The sequence below is a fragment of the Gossypium arboreum genome, chromosome 11 (genome assembly GCF_025698485.1).
Source record: "Gossypium arboreum isolate Shixiya-1 chromosome 11, ASM2569848v2, whole genome shotgun sequence".
Lineage (NCBI taxonomy): Eukaryota > Viridiplantae > Streptophyta > Magnoliopsida > Malvales > Malvaceae > Gossypium > Gossypium arboreum.
Genome location: NC_069080.1, coordinates 570,242 through 589,763, shown reverse-complemented (window position 1 = coordinate 589,763; position 19,522 = coordinate 570,242). Strand labels below are relative to the sequence as shown.

The 19,522-nt window shown below is 32.7% G+C and overlaps 3 protein-coding genes across 3 annotated transcripts; all 3 read right to left on the bottom strand.

Moving 5' to 3' along the window:
- Positions 1-1,780: 1,780 nt before the first annotated feature.
- Positions 1,781-2,315, bottom strand: LOC108456476 (small polypeptide DEVIL 4). The gene has a single exon (XM_017755041.2). It carries the CDS (start codon positions 2,099-2,101, stop codon positions 1,967-1,969), a length of 135 nt encoding a protein of 44 aa, XP_017610530.1. The 5' UTR covers positions 2,102-2,315; the 3' UTR covers positions 1,781-1,966.
- A 2,558-nt stretch (positions 2,316-4,873) lies between these two features.
- Positions 4,874-11,116, bottom strand: LOC108457189 (uncharacterized). Its single transcript, XM_017756098.2, has 9 exons — positions 10,731-11,116; positions 9,499-9,672; positions 8,160-8,565; positions 7,763-8,046; positions 7,593-7,661; positions 7,455-7,511; positions 6,506-6,558; positions 6,352-6,427; positions 4,874-6,158 (listed from the first exon to the last, which is right to left on the bottom strand). The coding sequence occupies exons 1-9, from the start codon at positions 10,769-10,771 to the stop codon at positions 5,210-5,212; spliced, it is 2,109 nt and encodes a 702-aa protein (XP_017611587.1). The 5' UTR covers positions 10,772-11,116; the 3' UTR covers positions 4,874-5,209.
- A 1,942-nt stretch (positions 11,117-13,058) lies between these two features.
- On the bottom strand, positions 13,059-19,478 carry LOC108457406 (uncharacterized). Its single transcript, XM_053021732.1, has 9 exons — positions 19,031-19,478; positions 17,526-17,699; positions 16,410-16,806; positions 15,966-16,249; positions 15,792-15,860; positions 15,652-15,708; positions 14,899-14,951; positions 14,730-14,805; positions 13,059-14,637 (listed from the first exon to the last, which is right to left on the bottom strand). The coding sequence occupies exons 1-9, from the start codon at positions 19,069-19,071 to the stop codon at positions 13,704-13,706; spliced, it is 2,085 nt and encodes a 694-aa protein (XP_052877692.1). The 5' UTR covers positions 19,072-19,478; the 3' UTR covers positions 13,059-13,703.
- Positions 19,479-19,522: the final 44 nt, after the last annotated feature.

Sequence of the window (19,522 nt, the reverse complement as noted above, 5' to 3'; positions counted from 1 at the left end):
ATAAAAAAACTTAAATATTAAATTGAACATTAAATTCAAACTTAAATATTTAATTTGAAATTAATTTAGGTACTATCCAACTAACTATACTTTTAAGAATCCATCAACAAACTAAGTCCTTCTCTTCATTATTAATTTCAAAGAGTTACACTCATCCTTATCTTCAAAATCATCTTCAAGTTTAAGTACAAAAGAAAATTCAACATTGTTGGGCGTAAATTAAAGGAATTTTCTCTTCTTTTCAGCTTTGATAGTGATTCTCATTTTAATTAAAAATAATTACTTTTATTACGACTTCATTCATTGAAATTTGTACATATTTTCAACGATTAAATTATCGCTTTGATCTCTATTTTTAAATTAAAATTTTATAATTCATTGAAATCGAATTATATTTACTATAAAATAAATTTGAATATTTTTCGTACCATTTCTCTTTAATTAATATTCTCTCACATCACATGCATGGATTTGTAGTCAACAAAATCTACTTTATTAAGATTATGTAATCGATCTATTAAAGATTACACTTTTGATTATATAATAATCTCACTTTCCTCTATTGGTATATTGCTCATTTTCAAGAAAAAGAAAACATAATCATTTAATAATTTAATTTAATGGAAACAACACAGTAAATGCAAATTTTTAATACTACATAAGTAAACTCTATGATTAAATTTATAATTATTTCTGGGTTTCTGTTAATCCTCAGTTACCAATAAAGAGAAAATTGTATTTTGATTTTGCAACTTTGCCTTGTATACATTTAATATGAGTATGTTCAAACTTTTTAAAGTCGAAATTATCGAGGCAATTAGATTCGATTTGATCCAAATCTAAATTAAAAAAAAAAGAGCAATTTATTTGAGATGAAGAATTAGAGAAATCAAGCCTTTTTATTAATTTTAAGTTAGATCATTATAATCCTTAGACGCTTAAATCATGTCTTTCAAATTGTTGCAATATTAATTATTTGATTGTTGGTTAAATTTTGTTATTAGTCCCTGTACTTTATGAAAGTTGTAGATTTAATCTCTGTGCTTTAATTTGATCAATTTTAATTTTAAAATTTTAATCATCACCAAATGATTATTGTTAATTCTTTAAGTTAAGTTATACTATTTTCTAAATATGATCGTCAAACATATTATCATATATGTTATATCATGCCAGCTTATTATTTCCACATAATAGTAATCAAAAATCTAGTTAATGAATTAATGACGGTCATTTGAGTCAAGACTGCAATTTCAAAATTCGAAAAACATAGACTTAGAGCGATCCAATTAGATAATATGGATTGATTGTCCACATAGTATAGAGCTAGTAATTGAGTTTAACCAACCAAAATTAATTGCAAATGTTTGGGTTATGACTAAAATTCATTAAACTAAATTAAAAAGATTAATTCCAAGGGTGAATACAAGCCTCCAATGAAAATTACAATTCTAATCCCTTATAAATGGTCAAATTGTAAATTAATATAGAGTAAAACAATTCTTTGACCCCTCTAAAAAAGAAAAGAAAATCTATTTAGTCCCTTCAGAAATAATGAAAACATAAATTAATACATGAAAAACCATCTCAAACTTTTAGAATTCAATTTTAGCTCCATTAAAAGAATCTTGGATTCGCCCTTCACTAAATCTACAACTTTCGCAAATTGCTGTGAGTAATAACAGAATTTAACCTATATTGTTCTGATGAATCAAAGTTTTAAAAGCATAAATAAAATTTAAAAGAGAAAAGCTGCTATACCAAGCACAAAAGAGCATAATGAAGGCCAAGAAAAAAGATGATCCTTATATAAACATTTGATGATATAGTACATACAATATAAACGAAAATATAAATTAAACTAGTAGCTAACTCCCTATCAGCACATATACATACATACATGCATACCTATATATATACATGCATAGATACATACATACATATATGTATGTATATATGTATAGTTTCAGTCACGCCAGCATAGAAGCATGGCAATACATCTTCGTATAATGTAAAACCTACCTCTTTTTTCCTTTAAAAACCCTCCATTGCCCTTCTGCTCATACCTTCTCTTTGACCCTCTCATTGCACCATTTTTCATCTTCAATATCTGCTGCCTCTTCTTATATTTATAACATATGGGATATTTATTTTTCTTTTTCACTATCTTATTTATCCTCTTTGCTCTCCGTGGTTGCCTCTAACGGATCAAATGAGAAATGGTTTTAGCTCTTTTTTTGGGATTTGCATGGCAAGGGTAGCAAAGGGATGGGTGTGTTCTTATAGGGGATGAAAGCCAATGGTTTGGCCCGGGGGTTTCCAAGATTTAAATTAGGGTTAATTCAAATATATATTGTTAAATTAAGATCTAGATTTTAAATTAGTCTATAAGATTCATTCGGTAAAATTGAGTCGTTGAGTATCGATTTTACATACATAATATCTTATCAACCTATTGCTTACTTATCTACTAATTAATGTTTAGATTTTGATATTGAACATATTCAAAATATATAGATCAAAATTAAATTCATTTGTACCCATCATATTTAACATGTTAAATAAAATAATCTTTTAAATTTTAATAATATTATTATCATCATCTTTTTTTAATAAATTAAATCTAAATTAATTTTACAATAAATATATATGTATTCAAAATTTCACTCGATATTTTAAATATGTTCCAAGTTAAATCCGAGTAACATTTAATATTTAAATTATTCAAAATTATAATTCATATGATCCCATACTTTTAAAGATATAACTAAAACATCTTGAAGTTTATAATCTAAAATATAAACCATAATCAAATAGGGTTAAAAGAGGATGGTTTAAATGTCACTTTTTTCACAGGGAGTGCAGTATGGATCCCAGCTAACAGGCAATGGCATGCCGAATGCCGATGAGCTGTGTAAAAGCATGCCTAAGCCCATTTTCTGTTGGTCCAAGTTCTTATCCACACACGCATATGTTCTTTTCCAGTCAACTTGGAAAAGAGGCTGTGGTGAAAATTTATATTTTCAAGGCGGGGAAGAGTAACCAAATAAAATAATAATAATAATAAAGATTTGACAGCTGGCACAGCAGAGATTCATACTGGGTGATATAGGTTTTACTATAGAAATGATTGAAGATTCACATTTCATTTATTACGAATAAAATAAAAATAAAAAGTACAGTGGTATAAGTTTTTGTTCATGATGAAGAGATTAGATACTTGAATAAGAAAAGGGTTCATAAATTAAGAGTACACCGACATGTTAATTATTGTGTTCTCAATGTACTGATGTTTTATTTTAGCCTTTTTTTTTTCTCTAATTTTATCAAGAGTTCGAATCATTATTGAAGATTAAAGTATTAGACAACAAATTCATAATGTGAAGATAGCTATTTCACTATGAAAACGTGTATTAATGTCTGGAAAAGAAAAGCACTACAAATTGAAAAACTTGTACATGATAAAGGCAGAACCCGTAACCTTATCATATAGGTCATTAATAGTAGAATATGGTATTGCTTGAGGCAATTAACATAATGGTGATTAAAGAATCAATCTTCATTTTCACTTCCCAAATTTTGTTCATTACTGTAGATTTGCCATTATAGATGATTGCTTGTATTTGACTACAATAATTACTAACATAAATCTCATTGTTTTTGTCTTGTTTTGTTGTCGTTGACTGTATTTGTCCTGTCTCTAATTTCACTTTAAAATGGGCATAGTTTTCTTAGAATATAAAGTACTGATAGTTTAAGTTACAGTTCCAGTTTTAGTCCTTCATAACTAAAAAGATCAATCATTTTCAGTTATTATAGCACTTGCCTTTTCTTTGCAATGAAATGACCATTAAATTATCCCACTTTCACAACCAAAATTAAATACCAAATTTTATGATATCATTTTACTAAGCATTAACGGGAAATAAATAAAAATTTGAATTCGAATATTGTGAAAAATTATGATAAAAATATCACATACCCGACTTAAGATTTCGAAATTCATTAAAATATTCAGTCAAAAAGGAAGTGGGGACGTTCAAATAATTATTGGTAAATAAAGTCGTAATGATGATAAAAGAAAAAAAAAAAACTTTCCACTTTAATACTTTATCACAAGCGTGCTCAAAGCACAAGCCATCTAAGTTTAAACAGAAGTTAACATATTGATTTTCTCCATGTCCCACCCATTCAGAGAAGCCATCTAACCATTTAAGTTTATAAATTTACCACCATACTCATGATTAAAACATTTATGCACTCATATTCTCCACAAAAAAATAATAATACATTTATGTACTCATTTAACTTTTTGTTTAAAAACGGCAAGTCTAAGTATAATGGCCATTTGCTTATAGTGTATTCCGTTTTATTTTTTTATTAAAAATAGGTAAAATAATCCTCAGATTAGTTAAAAATTCTATTTGAAATATACATAACCCATGTAACTGTCTAATTTTCTTGTCAATCATGTTAATTTTAACAGTAAAAATAGTTAAAATAAAAAAAAAAACTAATTTACTCTTTAATTTAAAGAACAAAAACTAATTTATCTATTTTTTGAGCAAAAGGAACAAAATTTAATCTGACTTTTAGTACAAAACCCCCCAAAACCGAGTTTCTTTTGAGCAAGTATTGGAGTAAGAGCCAGGGTTCAGTGCAAAATCCAAAAATGGGTCCGAACATCTACTAGCTTTAAATGAAGCCTCAAGTTATGTGACATGTTGCTGTTCAAAATACAGATTATTCTCAGGAAACGAGTCAAAACATTCAGTACACGTAGGTACAGGAAATCACATGTCGGCAGGATAAGCTTAACTTCAAAAAACTAAGCATCCAATGAGATCACATCACAACTATTGTATAGAGAACCTTTTATATATATACCAATCAGTGAATCTTCTATATATTTCTTTTGGTTTATATTCAAGCATATAAAATGTGTGATGCGCTTCATATGTATGTATGTATGTATGTATGTATATAATGCAATGGCTCTTTCACTAATTACAACGATGTAAAAGATGTATTTGATGATCCAACTATTCACTCACGTACAACAAAAAGGCATCTACCAAGCATCCAAAACATTCAATACAACAAGATACATGCCAAATCCAAAAGCTAAAACACATGGAAATGCATGCCAAATACAAAAGCTAAAACACATGGAAATGCATGGTTATTTACGTACTTGATCGATGATGGATCAATCGGAGGAGACTCCAGACCTAGCTTGCCCTGTTTTTTTCAACTTTAGAGCCTTTTTCGGACTAGACTGACGCTTCAGATCAGGCTCCACGAGCAGCAGCCGCGACATCATGAATGCTAAGAGTTCTTCGTGGTGGGCAAATGTGAAGTCTAAGTGTCCATACTCAAATTCATTGTATGATACATCTACACCTGAATTCTTCATCAATCTATAGTGCTTCTTAACCATTGATGAAGTGATTATCTGGTCCTTCTTCCCAGCCACTAAATCGACCGGAATATCGATAAGTGAATAATATTCCCCCAAGTCTATTGGTTCTGGTGATCCATACACCTCCATATTGACTGCTTTACTCCCGAAATCATACATTCTAAATTTCTTCGTTCTCTTTATTTGTGCAAGGTGGTGAATCACACGAAATGACAGGCCTGGCATGTCATTCATGTTATAATGAGGTAATCCCAGCACCCCAACCCAATTTGAGCTATCTCCACCGAAGCCGTAACTCAATATAGTTTGAACCAGTCCCCCAACGGCAGGGTAGTTATGGAAGTCCCTGACCAACTTGTTGAACAGCATCCGAAAGAACCTGGTGGGTATATATAAGGCAGGCACAAAAAGTGCAAGGATAGGAGCCAAAAGAAGACATATATAGTGCGCCACTGTGAATAAAAAACTGGTCTCATCATGGAAGCCTGCAGGCGAAAGCAAAACTAATCTTGAGAGCCTGTGAGGTTTCTCTTCAATCCGGCGTATTATAACATACATCAGCATAGCAGCTCCACCCATGCTGTGAGAGATTGCACAAAGTTTGTATGGCTGCTCATCATTTGTTTCTTCATTGGGATGGCTAAGTTTCAATTCAGCAGTTTTAACTTCGTGAATCTTCTCTATCATAGCTGGAATATCCTCTGTCCCGTGTTCATTTATGGAGAATCGCCAATATCTGAGTCAAAATAGTGTGTTTTAGTGACAACTAAAAGGAGGATAAACAGTTTTCGGAAGGATAAATCGCTCCCACCTAGTGATCACATTTAACAGGAGAAATCATGTTGAAATATTTCATTCTTCAATTTCCAGTTTCAATGTCTGATAAACAATAAATGAAAGATATCGACAGAGAAATCATAGTCACTTACTGCCTTAAGGAGATATTTTTATCCATATGCTCTCTAGAGACTAAACCACGAAAATTCCCAAGGAAGACATCATAGCCTGTAATTCAAGCAATAACATCATTCACAGCAATTTTATACCATAAATGACAAAAATAGTTTCAAGTCTGAAATAAACCTTGATCAAATGCTGCGAAAGCTGGAGAACCAACAACGCCATTGGAAACCCAACTGCTCACATGGATCAATACATAAGAACTTACCCAAATGAAATACTTTAGTAAAAAGGGAAAAGGAAAAAGTTATAATTAGTTGGGATAATAAATATTAAGGTTTCAACAAGGATAATAATAAAAGGGATTATGTTCATTGATGTTACATGCATGCATTCAAGTCTTCAATAGATGTGATATTCACATATAGATGCTAACCGAAAATGATTCGATATTAATTTAAAAATAGCTGAGATAGGTACACGGATCCTCTTCCTCAACTTATTCCAGTCTAATGTGGCAAAATCAGACACACAAGAACTCAGTAATACTATTTATTAAGTAGTATTCAAAGAATAATGACTGAAATGATTCCTTCAATGCATAAAATAGTGGAACTATCAAGAAAGAAATCTTTTTCGTTTCCTCTGAAAAAAACCATTACACTAAAAAGCAAATGTCAAAAACAGATTTCTTTCCTGATACTCTTTTCCTCCAAAAAAAAAAACATTAGACCAAAACCCTTGCTTAATGAATAATATTATTGTATTTACCGGGGCTAATGCCTGAAACTGTTAAACAAAGAGTCAGCCATCAATTAGACTACCAGAACAAATAAGTTTACTCGATTACCAATGCAATAATATTTGAGAACCCAATTTTCAAATACAGATAAATGTTATCATCCAAAATACTAGTGACCAATATAATGGTTCAGGGCTGTCAATTAACTATTCCCGGAAAACCATTGGAAAAATGACCAATATAATACCAGTTACAGACAAATGATATCAGAAAAACCCACAAAGAACTGCCCTCACAAATGGGTCAAGCATGTAGCTTAATCTAGTGCATAGCGAGCAACCAACAAAGGAATCAGAGAGGAGGGTAGGCAGACTGCAGGTTGTTACTTACCCCATAGACGAATCCAAAATACCATGCTGTAAAAAGACAGCCTTCCGTGCATCACGCCTGCAATATTTGACCAGAGGCATCAACAACCATAGCATTCAAACAGGAGAGAAAATCTTAAAAGAAAATAAACACTTATACCTTGGTAATCTTTCTAAAAGGATAACATATCCATCAGAAGTGATGACATGAATAGCTTCATATGGATACCTAAAACAGGAACATTGGGTAAGAAACAGACATAAGCAGAATTACTGTGGCAAAAAAGGGGAAGAAAGGAAAGAAAATTTTGAAAATAACCTTGCACTTACCCAAGCTCTGTTATGACATCTCGACAAGTCCGCGCATCAGTATTAAGAGTATGGTGAAGTGTAAGATTCCTTTCTCTAGGAGATGGATCATTAGCTCCAAGAGTAGCAGTGGGAACTGAAGCATTTGAGACATTATCATCAATATCCTTATCACCAGCACTAGGAGATGAGAACCATTTTCCAAAGATTCTGAAGGCTGCGAACGGGGAGAACACAAAATATGCAGCCTTGTGGAACATATCAAATATGGCTTCTATGAAAATCTCAATTGCTAGATGAAGGTCCTGATTGGCATAGCATAGCAGTGAGTTAAGTAAAAAGCTAAGGAAAAATCATAATAAAGGTTATGGAAACAGAAAAATTCAAGAGGCAGTAAGATGTAAGTCCTCGCATAAACCTCAATGACTCCACGTCTCCTGTCAATGGTGCGCTGGACAACATGGTCCTTCGAGCTGTGTACTTTCCTAAAGGGATGGAAAGTCCTAGGATGGGGACTTCCTGTATCCAAAGAAGCCTTTGATTCCCGACTACTTAACAAACGGAAAAGAAGAAATGGTATCCTCAGCAAAAACCTAGCAGGTAACAAAATCCAAGAAAATATGTACGCCACCCAGTTTGTCCAGTGTGGATCATGATTGATGTGAGTGCTTGTCCTGCAGGTTCCTGATCCATCAGATAAAGGTGATGAAGGTGTTGAACGGTATATTTCATCAGGTTCATCTTCTGCAGAAGCATAGTCTGCACTTGAAGAATCAGAATCCACAGAAAGCTCATGGATGAACTGGTTGAATGAGGAAACACCACTATGACAAATAAGAAAAGTCAAAATGTCAACGACTAATTGGTATTACAATCAGCTAATATGGTAAAGAAGCTGTATAGAGTGACACTTGCTTATCACAGATTCAACAATTTATCTTCTTCTGTGTGTGTGCATCAGTGCGTCTTTTTTTCTTTTCTTTCTTTTTTCCACCACTAGGATTGAGAAAGAGGAGCATTTTCAGATTTTAGCCCATGAACACATATTGTCAAGCAGCAACAAAATTACCATTGCTTCTTTATGCATGCAGTAGCATCATGGATCCTATTACTTTGGTTTCTTTTTGCAGATAGTAGTATCAAGGAATCTAAGTTTCTCAAAGAGAAAGAGAGGGGGCGGGGGTCCCACTCCTATCTGTAGTTCCTTTTCTTTTTCTTCCCCCCCCCCCTTTTTTTCATATGACAATTTCAAATAAAAGAGAAGGAAACCTGAGAATTTTCTGATTACACCACTTCCTATTTAAACTATTGTGCTTCTGCAGTCATGCAACATATCATGACCAGCCAAATAAAAGCTGCCATAGGCAAATTTTATATGCGATAACATTCAATATAGTCATATCATTAACAGGATAATTATATATTTATATCCAACTAGCAGAGGCTCTATAGGAGTACATTGGACCTATGATGTAAGAACACACTAGTGTCAGCAAGCAAAAAATAAACTTCTCCAGCAGAACATCTTGACAAGAAAATCATCAGAACCTGTTTAGTCTCTCCCATTTAATCTTTTAGTTCTCCAATAAATAATTGATAGAAAGCAAAGAAAAAGCCAAAACTAAGAAGCAAACTATGAACTTAAATGATGATGTCAATGAATTAAACCACGCTAGCAAAAGGTTTTACTTAAGCTTACAAGTGGCAAGTATGATACTTCAGCAATGTTTTCTCACATCAAAACTAAAAAAACATACTTTTCCATCCAGCGTGGAAACCGAGGTCCATGAAAAGTTGGCCTAAGCTCCCATCCTTGAGCACCTTCAAGAATATTCGACTTTCCAAGAAGAATGGCCAATAGAAGTGCAGACACTCCATTTATCAACCTTGCAATATTGTTCAAAGACTCATATGTAAAAGTCTTCACTGACCTGCATAAAAATTAAAACAAATCAGTTACTCATTTTCTAACATGATGAAAAAAAAACTAGCGAAACATTTGGGGGGCATTTTTGCTTCTCTTTTTTCAATGCAAGTAAAAAAAATAAAACCAAATCAAAGAACAAATAGTAAAGGAGCCAATAACCAAAGCTTTAGGAAATGAATTACAGTAACTAGCTCTTACTAAAGGGGTGGAAACAAATATACATTATAATTGAATGATGTTTAGAACAAGCAAAGCAAATAAATTACCACAACAATCACAAGGAGATCATCATCATACTACGTATAAAAAAAAAGGTTAAGGAGAAGCCTCAAATGCAGTTCAAAAGGTTGAATGGCACCAAGCTTCAAAGGGAGGAGCCTCAAGAAAGCTTCAAAACAGAACAAAAAGGAATAAAAACTACTAATGTCATCAATAACCAGCCAAAGAGATGCTTTTCAACAATTTTTTTTTTTTTAAATTCAACCAGCCCCAATATCATCTACCCATAACTAATTTTGGATAGTAATATATATTTAACATTGTAAATTATTTAAGCTTACAAACTAGGTTCTTTTTCTTCGTATTCTAAAAATTAAGAAATTAAATATTTTCAGTAAATTCATCTGATTATTTATTTCAGAAAAATGGTTTCCACAATTAGGTAAATAGGGTCAATTTGATTATAAAGTAATTATTTTGCTTCTTTTGACAACAATAACAATTCAGAATGCTTCAATTAAAAAGAACTCCGATATGTAAAAAAGAAAACACGGGAGGTTCCATAAATGATCTCCCCCTCCCCCTTTTTTTCCTTGAACTTGATTCAGCTAATAAAAGCTCCCAACTACTTCTCCCAAAAAAAAATGCCAATAAAAATCCTAAAAACGGTCCCTCTAAAACCCCAAATCAATCAAATAATCTCCAAAAAAAAAATTCTATAGGCAAGCAAAATGATCGCACAACGAAATACATACAGAAAACCGATTCATCACATGCATGTACCAAAATACACGCACGCATACACGTATATATACAAGGACAGGTAAAAAGAGAAGGGCTCACTCTTTGGTAACAGCGAGGGCGTTGTCAACGAATCGCCGCATAATGCCACCGACATACAACAATTTCGATCTGTCGATTTCCAGAACTAGGAACAATTAAAAAAGAAAATCGAAATCGGACGCGTAGAATTCTGAGACGTAGACAGAGAAAAGAATAGAGAATTGGGTGGAAAAAAAAATCAGAAAAGAAAAAATGTAAAGAGAAGGAATGAAATTGATAAATAAGGGATTGTTTTTACAACGGCGATTATTTGGCGTCAAAAGAAAACAAGTCGGTTAATTAATATCGGAGCAGGGCGCTGTTCTTTTGAGTTTTGGAGTGGACGGGGGAGATCCCACGTAAACGAGTATTATTGATTACTTTTTTAACACGTTAGTATGTTTTTATTATCTTAAAATATATTTAATTATTTTTAACATATTTACTATTATTTGTAAATTTTAAAATTAAAATATGTTAGTTGATGCTAAATTGCGTCTGGAATCGTGGGGTAAGTCGAGTCAGATCCTCATTCATATGGATAATGTTTGGTCGGCACTGCAGATCATAAATGCGGGGGTTTTAAACGTGGTTGGATTTCGACAGAACCTTTTTAAAACTCAGTTTAAATTGTTTAGGACTCTGTTTAATTTTACCTTTTTTCTAAAAAATCTTGATTTCAATTTTGTTTGTGCCTCATGATTCGGTTTGAGGGTTGTTTTGGTTTTTCATTAGGCAAGTGAAATAGATGTCAATGTTCTCAAGTACGTGAGTTTTGGGAGGCATTTATTTAATAGAGAATGTATTAGTATGAAAATGTGTATTAAGCTTAACTTCTATTTTTAAAATTTTGATTCTAATTTTTAATTATTTTAATTTTCAATCTTTAAGATTTAATTAAATTAAATTATTTTTAAATAAAAATTAATTAAATCTTTAAGAACTTAACTCTAGTGTGTTAACTTATGTAATAATTAATATAAACTTCATAAAAATTCAAAATTTCTTCTAAAGAATATGTTTACATCTGCAATAAATTACATATATATTGTTATGTAAAATGTCATATCAATACTATAAAAATAAGTAATTTAGTCAAGTTTTTGAAAAAATTAACAAAATTTTGAAAGTTGAAATCCAAAGTGACTTAAAAATATTAGGGTCAAAATGACAAATAGATAGATGTTAGATATTAAATTTATCATTTACCCTTAATAAAATAAACAAGTGAAAATTCATAATCCCATTATGTCAAGTTGACTAAACTATTACATATGAATTGTCTGAGTAACCACCAAATAAAATTAAATTATTACAATACAAATAGATTAAGAATAAGTACAATGTAGACTAAAATAAAAATTGAATTCAATGAACTAAAACCAACACAGATAATGAGAATCGAAGATATAGAAACTAATAAATTGGTAAAACTAAAAAAATATATTTTGAGCTTAAAATTGAAATTATTTTTTAATACTAATTAAAATAAGAAATTATCAAACTTTCAGATTATTCGGATAACAATTCAATTTTAGTTTTCATAATTCTAATTAAAATTAAAAAATGAGTTAATAATGAGTGTTAAAATATGAGGATATGATGACATGATTGAAACAAATATATGAAATAAGTAATAATTGATGGGATATAGAAGATAAGGTTTGATAAGATTGGAATATTGGAATTTGCCATATCCTTTGGACGTGGAGTGGAAGCAACCTAAGTAACACAATCTTGGAGTAGAAGGCTTTGCTAGTAAAATGTTTTATGAGATGTTATTCATAATTTTCTTCTTACATTATTTTCATTAAATTTAAAATTAATTACATTATTTTCATTTCATTTCATTTCATAATTTTAGTGCAATTTATTTATTTGGATTTAATGATATATCTCATAATATATTACTATAAGATTATTATCAGATGCTCTAATAGTTTGCCAAATAACCCCATATATACTATAATAAAGTTTCTGATACAATAAATTAGTTGAAATATGATTAAATATATTTTTAACAAAAATAAAATGAACCAGTTACTTTTTAATTATATTTTCTGATTTCCTTGCTTAAACCGATTCAAAGAATCACCATTTTAATATATTAATACTAATAAAAAATCAAATTAAATTGTATAGATTATATTAAAAATTAGATTACATTTTGTCTCATTTATTTAGAAATGGAAAAATTAATCGCTGTACAATAAATCAAAAAACAAACTAATTTTTTCTGTTAAAAGTTTCATCCATTTTTACATAAAAACTGTCGTGACTGATCAAAATAACTAAACAATTACACGTGACAGTGCCACGTGTACCTCACGTTGATGTACAAGAACTAAGTTTTAATAGTAAAAATAGATGGAATTTAAATTAAAAAAAAACACTAATTTACTCTAACTTATCGTACAAAAACTATTTAACTCATTTTTTAAGTAAATATGACAAAGTATGATCGAACTCTTAGTAAAATGTCTCCCATAGATTTTTTACCACTAAATTCACAACTTGCATAGAATTTAACCCCAATATTTAATTCTTCAAAAAGATAAAGACGTATTTAAAGCCTTCATTCACACCTGGTTTCAGATATATACCATTGCTGGTAGGCTGAGATGGCTCCACCAAGTGGTAAGATAATGTGGAGCCCAATATTCACTCTTCCACCAAAACAAAGACCACCTGCACAACCATACAAGTAGAAAACGTCCTCTTCCAAAGGCAAAGCCTACAAATTAGTTTTTGAAGCCCCACAAAGAAAAGAAATAGATAACAAGCAGTAACCACCACTTTCACTGAATTAAACAATTGACTTCCCCGGTCAGAATATATCTCTATATATGATATAAATATATTTTGGGGGGGGGGGGTTTAAGGACATATAAATCTAGTAACTAACATACAGTAACATGCATCTATGATCTATCATCAATATTCAATTACAACAAGACACGTGGAAACGCATGGTTTTAGTAGTAAATTGGAGTTTTAAGAGCTAGCCTGTCCTTTCTTCTTCAATTTCAGAGTCTTCTTTTGGCTAGACTGGTGCTTTAGAGCAGGCTCCACGAGCAGTAGGCGAGACATTACGTAAGCTAAGATGTCTTCCTGGTTCGATTTCGTAAAGTCTAAGTGTCCATACTCAAATTCCTTGTATGATACATCTACACTTGCATTCTTCATTAACTTGTAGTGCCTTGTAACCATTGCTGCACTAATTATCTTGTCCTTCCGCCCAGCGATCAAATCAATTGGGATATCGATAAGCGAATAATATTCACCCAAGTCTATTGGCACCGGAGATCCATAAGCCTTCATATTGGCTGATGCATTCCCATGGTCATACATTACAAATTTTCCCTTCCATTTTACTTGTGCAAGGTGGTGAATCACACCTAGTGAGAGCCCTGGCATGTCATCCATATTATAATGAGGTAATCCCATCACCCCAACCCAGTTCGAGCTATCTCCCCCAAAGGTATAACTCAGTACGGTTTGTATTAGTCCACCAAGAGCAGGGTAGTTATGGAAGTCCCTAGCTAACTTGTTGAACAGCATACGGAAGAATCGGGTCGGTATATACAAGGCAGGCACGAAAAACGCCAGAATCGGACCCAAAGGAACAACAAAATAATGCGCCACTGTAAGAATAAAAATAGTTTCATCATGGAAGCCTGCAGGCGAAAGTAAAGTCAATCTTGAGAGCCTGTGAGGCTTTTGTTCAATCAAGCGTGTCACAGTATACATCAGCATAACAGCTCCACCCAGACTATGAGCGATTGCACCGAGTTTGTATGGCTGCTCATCGTTTGTTTCTTCATCAGGTTGAATCATTTTTAATTCGTCAGTTTTAATTTCATGAATCTTCTCTACCATGGCCGGAATATCTTTTGTCCCAAGCTCATTTACTGTGAACCACCAATATCTGAGTCAAAATAGTGTGTTTTAATTTCCGGTTTTAATGTCTGAGAAACAATAAATCAAACATATTGATAGTGAAATCATATATTTACTTACTTCCGTGAGGAGATATTTTTATCCACATGCCCCCTAGAGACTAGACCACGCAAATTCCCAAGGAAGACGTCGTAGCCTGTAATTACAGCAATAACATCATTACACTGAAATTTTATGCTATTCTAGTATTCTATGAATGATGTAAATACTCTCAAGTATAATTAAAAACCTTGATCATATGCTGCGAAAGCTGAAGAACCAACAACACCATTAGAAACCCAACTGCAAAAAAGAAATCAACTCATAAAACCAATACATTGCAACTATTTTAGTAGAAGGGGGAAAGGAATAAATTACAAGTAATCAGGATAATAATTAATATGGCTCCGACAATATAGAATGCTTACCACAATACCATAAGGAGAGGGATCTAAATTCATAGGCATCACTTGCATATATTAGTGTCTTTCAATAGATAAGATAGATTTCTAAGCAAGTGCTGCCCCAAACCAATTCTATTTTACTTTAAGAATAATTGAGAAAGGCTACGTTAACCAGACACGGGAGAAGGTGTCAATTATAGGCACGTGTCCAACACAGGTTTACATTTTTTTCATATATTTGGCGGATCATACCCTATATCCATATTGTCCATCCATATTGTTGGACACGAGTACTTCAGAGAAAATGACGACTTCAGGTAATATAAAAGACAGGTACATATAAGTAATATTATTTATCAAAGTGTATCCACAGTACAAAAAATATTCATTCAATGCGTAAAATGGTAGAACTATTAAATACGGACATCTTTTTTAAAATGAAATCATTAATAGCACTTAAAATAATCCCTAAGAAAACACTAGTTTGCATTGGGCAAAAGTCATAATTCCTGTAAACCAGCATAATACATAACCACAAAGTGAACCACCAGCAAAGAAATCACAGCAGAGTGGCAGGAAGACTGCAGATTGTTACTTACCCCACGGATGAATCAAAGATACCATGCTGTAGATAGACAGCCTTCCGTGCATCACGTCTGCAATATCAGATTAGAGGCATCAAGAATCATAGCATTCAAGAGAAAGTGAAAAACTGAAACTGAAAAACAAACAATTATACCTTGGTATTCTTTCTAAAAGAAGGATATATCCATCGGCAGTGGTAACATGAATGGCTTCGTATGGGTACCTAAAACAGGAAGATGAGTACGCAACTAACAAAAGATATGCAGAATTTCAAGGTAATAGAAGGGAAAAAGGGAAAGAAAAAGATAAAAAATAAGACTGCACTTACCCAAGCTCTGTTATGATATCCTTACAAGTTCTAGCATCAGTGTTAAGAGCATGGTGAAGAGTAGGATTCCTTTCTGTAGGAGCTGGATCTTTATCTTCAAGAGTCACTGGGGGAATTGAAGCATTCAAGACATCATTGTCAACATCCTTAACACCAGCACTTGCAGATGATAACAATTTTCCGAAGATTCTAAAAGCTGAAGATGGGGAGACCACACAATGCACAGTCTTGTGAAGCAAATCAAATATAGCTTCAATGAAAATCTCAATTGCTAGATGAAGATCCTGATTGTCATCGCATCACAAAGAGTAAGTAAAAGCTATGAAAAAATAATGGCAAAAATGAGGCAATGCAAAGCAGAAAATAATGATATAAGGGAAATAGACTGAGGCAATGAAAACAGAAAACTTCTAGAGGCAGTAAGATGCAAGTTCTTGTAGAAACCTCAACGACTCCACGCCTCCTGTCAATGCTGCAGTTGACAACATGGTCCTTGGTGATGTGCATGTTCCCAAAGGAGTGAAAATTCTTAAGATGGGGGCTTCCTGGATCTGAAGAAGTCTTTGATCCCCAAATATTTAACAAACGGAAAACAAGAAATGGCATCCACAGCAGAAGCCTAGCAGGTAACAAAATCAATGACAATATGCATGCCATCAAGTCTGTCCAATGCCAAGCATTATTGATAGAAAAGCTTGTCCTGGAGCTTCTTGACCCATGAGATGATGGTGACGCAGGGTATGTCTCATCAAGACTGTTGTCATCGGAAGAGTAGTCTATACTTGAAGTATCAGACTCCAGAGAAAGTTCATGAATGAACTGGTTGAATGAGGAAACACCACTGCGGTCAACAAGAAAAGTCAAAATGTCAACTACTAATTGGTACTAGAATTACTTAATATGGAAAAGAAGCTGTTATAGGGAGATAATTGCTTATCATAAATTCAACAATTCAATGCCCGAATTTTTTTACACAGGACTGGGAAAAGTAAAGGAGCAACTTCCAGATTTTAGACCATTTAAGAAAGAGAGTACCAACGAATTTAAGAAATTTCTGATGACATCCATTCATGTTTAAACCATTGTGATTCTGCAGTTATGCCAAAAAAAAAGGGTCTTCATGACCAGCCAAATCAAAGGTGTTTGTAGGCAATTTTCATAAGCAATAGCATTTAATATTATTCTTAAAAGAATGAAATTTAAAAAAAAAAAACATATTTAGCATTTAAGAAGCCAATTAGGATAGGCTCTACAAAAGTACATTGAACCAATGATGAAAAAAGACACTAGTGCCAGCAACCATCGCTAAACTTCTCCAACAAGAAAAGTCAGCAGAACTCTGTTTTAGCTCTCCCATTTAATATTTTAGTGCTTCCCATAATTAATATAGTGAAGAAAAGACAAGGCCAAAAAAAACAAGAAAACTATGAACTTAAATGATAATCACTTTGGTAAAAGGGTCTACTTAAGCACATAAATAGCTAAAACAAAAGAAAAACATAGTCCTTGATACTTAAGACATATTTCTTTTCTCATAACACTTCGGGAAAAAAAAAATACTTTTCCATCCAGCGTGGAAACCGAGGTCCATGAAAAGTTGGCCTAAGCTCCCATCCTTGAACACCTTCGAGAATATTTGCCTTTCCAAGAAGAACGGACAATAAAAGTGCTGATACTCCATTTATCAACCGTGCAGTATTGTTCAAAGACTCGTACATAAAAGTCTTCAGCAATCTGCATTAGAAATAAAAACAAGTCGGTTGCCCATAATAACAATATTCCTTCGGCAGGAATTGATCAAAGCTATACTACCAATAATGCATATTAATCAGTGATCCATAATAAACAAAAGTAAGAGTTACTAAGTACTAATTGGGTTAAATCCATTGTGTATAAAGGAATTGCATAAGAATTATAAAAAAATTATAACTATTAGATCTTTATGGATCAAAGTCATAAAAGTTATTCCTAGTCATTACATTGTTAATACAGGGCTTGAGAGTATCGAAAGACTTAAAAGTGCAGAAGGGCAGGAGTATTTATACCCATGCTATGCCGCACTGCCTTTAGTGCGTTTGGCCTTAACCTTTTTACTAGCCAAACTATCTTGCTTTCTCTCTTTCCTAGCCACTAAGAGGAGAATTGTTCTATAAAGAATTAATTTACAGGAGACAACACTCCACCCCTATTTTTCAATCATCCCTACCAACATATTATTACACCCAATAAATGATAAAAGCTCTCGAAGAAGTACTCGTCCAAATGGGAGTTTTATTTTGGTCATCATCTTACTCCTGCTAGCACAAGGGTCTCTCTACCTTAAAATGGCCCTTGGGTTGATCAAGCTTTCGCGCAAACTTGTGGAATTCACTTGAGAACACAATATAACTCATGTATGTTCTTTGATCACGTGTATGCTTAATCACATTACATGTTGCAAGTATTGATTTTGGTGAATCCGGTCATGAATAGTTCATCAAATATCGAACTAAATATTTTCATTTTTTCTCAATATTTGTAATTCAACCAGTTCCACGATTATCTATCCATCACTAATTCATTAACATAATTAAAAAAAAAAAAAGCCAAATTAGTTTCCAATCGTAATTCCTCCATAAGTATTTAATACTGGTAATATTGCCATAGACTTGGGAACTACATAGGTTCTTTTTTCTTGGTTTTCTAAAACAAATTAACAAATATCAACATAGTCGTCAAACTAACAAGAGAAGTAATTAACTAATTATTTAATTTCTTTCGCCATTAAGATCCACACTCCAAAAACAAAATCATCATTTAATAAAACTCTCATAAAAACAACACTCAGCAAACCCTAAATTTACTCTTTTTTTCCGTTTCAATGAACTGGATTCAGCTAATAAAAGCTCCCAATTACTTCTCCCGAAAATAATGCCGATAAAATCTTAAGCTTAATCCCTAAAAAAAATTCCGAAATCAATCAAATAATATCCCAAAAATAAAAAATAAAAAAATCCGACACCAGCGCATACGAATACACGTATAAATATACGGAGAGCGATAGAAAAAAAAAGAAGATAACTCACTCTTTTGTAATAGCGAGGGCGCTGTCAACGAGACGCCGCATAATTCTACTCTTCCTTTTTGCTCTTCCTTTTTTCGATTTTCGATCTCTCGATTCCAGCAAATACCAAAAAGAAAATAAAAAATCAAAATCCCATCGGAAGAATTTTGAATCGGCGAAACGGAGACGAAAACAAAAGAGAAAAGTGTGTGGGGAAGTTTAGAAAATCATTGAAATGAAATCTGCTGACAAAGAGGGATTGCTTTTTGGCAACCCGGCGATTCTTGCCGTACGAAGTAATCAAGTTTATATATCATTTTCCAAATCATCGCGCCATTATATTTCCCTGAGGAGCCACGTGGAGGATTATGATTGGGTATCATGGTAGATCCTCCAGTTTTTAAATGAGAGTGGTAACGTCGGTGGACTGCAATAGTGAGGGGAAATGAGTCAGGAGCGTTACAGATTGAAATAGACGGCTCAGAACTTTTTGGTCAGAATGGACGACTCAGAT

Coding starts and splice junctions, on each gene's coding strand:
- LOC108456476 (XM_017755041.2), bottom strand. CDS start 2,101: ATGAAAAATGGTGCAATGAGAGGGTCAAAGAGAAGGTATGAGCAGAAG.
- LOC108457189 (XM_017756098.2), bottom strand. CDS start 10,771: ATGCGGCGATTCGTTGACAACGCCCTCGCTGTTACCAAAGA. Junction 6,559..7,454: donor ATTTTGGATTCGTCTATGGG/GTAAGTAACAAC, acceptor CCATGTGAGCAG/TTGGGTTTCCAATGGCGTTG. Junction 6,159..6,351: donor AAAAATATCTCCTTAAGGCA/GTAAGTGACTAT, acceptor ATTTTGACTCAG/ATATTGGCGATTCTCCATAA.
- LOC108457406 (XM_053021732.1), bottom strand. CDS start 19,071: ATGCGGCGTCTCGTTGACAGCGCCCTCGCTATTACAAAAGA. Junction 16,807..17,525: donor TTTCCACGCTGGATGGAAAA/GTATTTTTTTTT, acceptor TGTTGACCGCAG/TGGTGTTTCCTCATTCAACC. Junction 16,250..16,409: donor GGAGGCGTGGAGTCGTTGAG/GTTTCTACAAGA, acceptor GATGACAATCAG/GATCTTCATCTAGCAATTGA.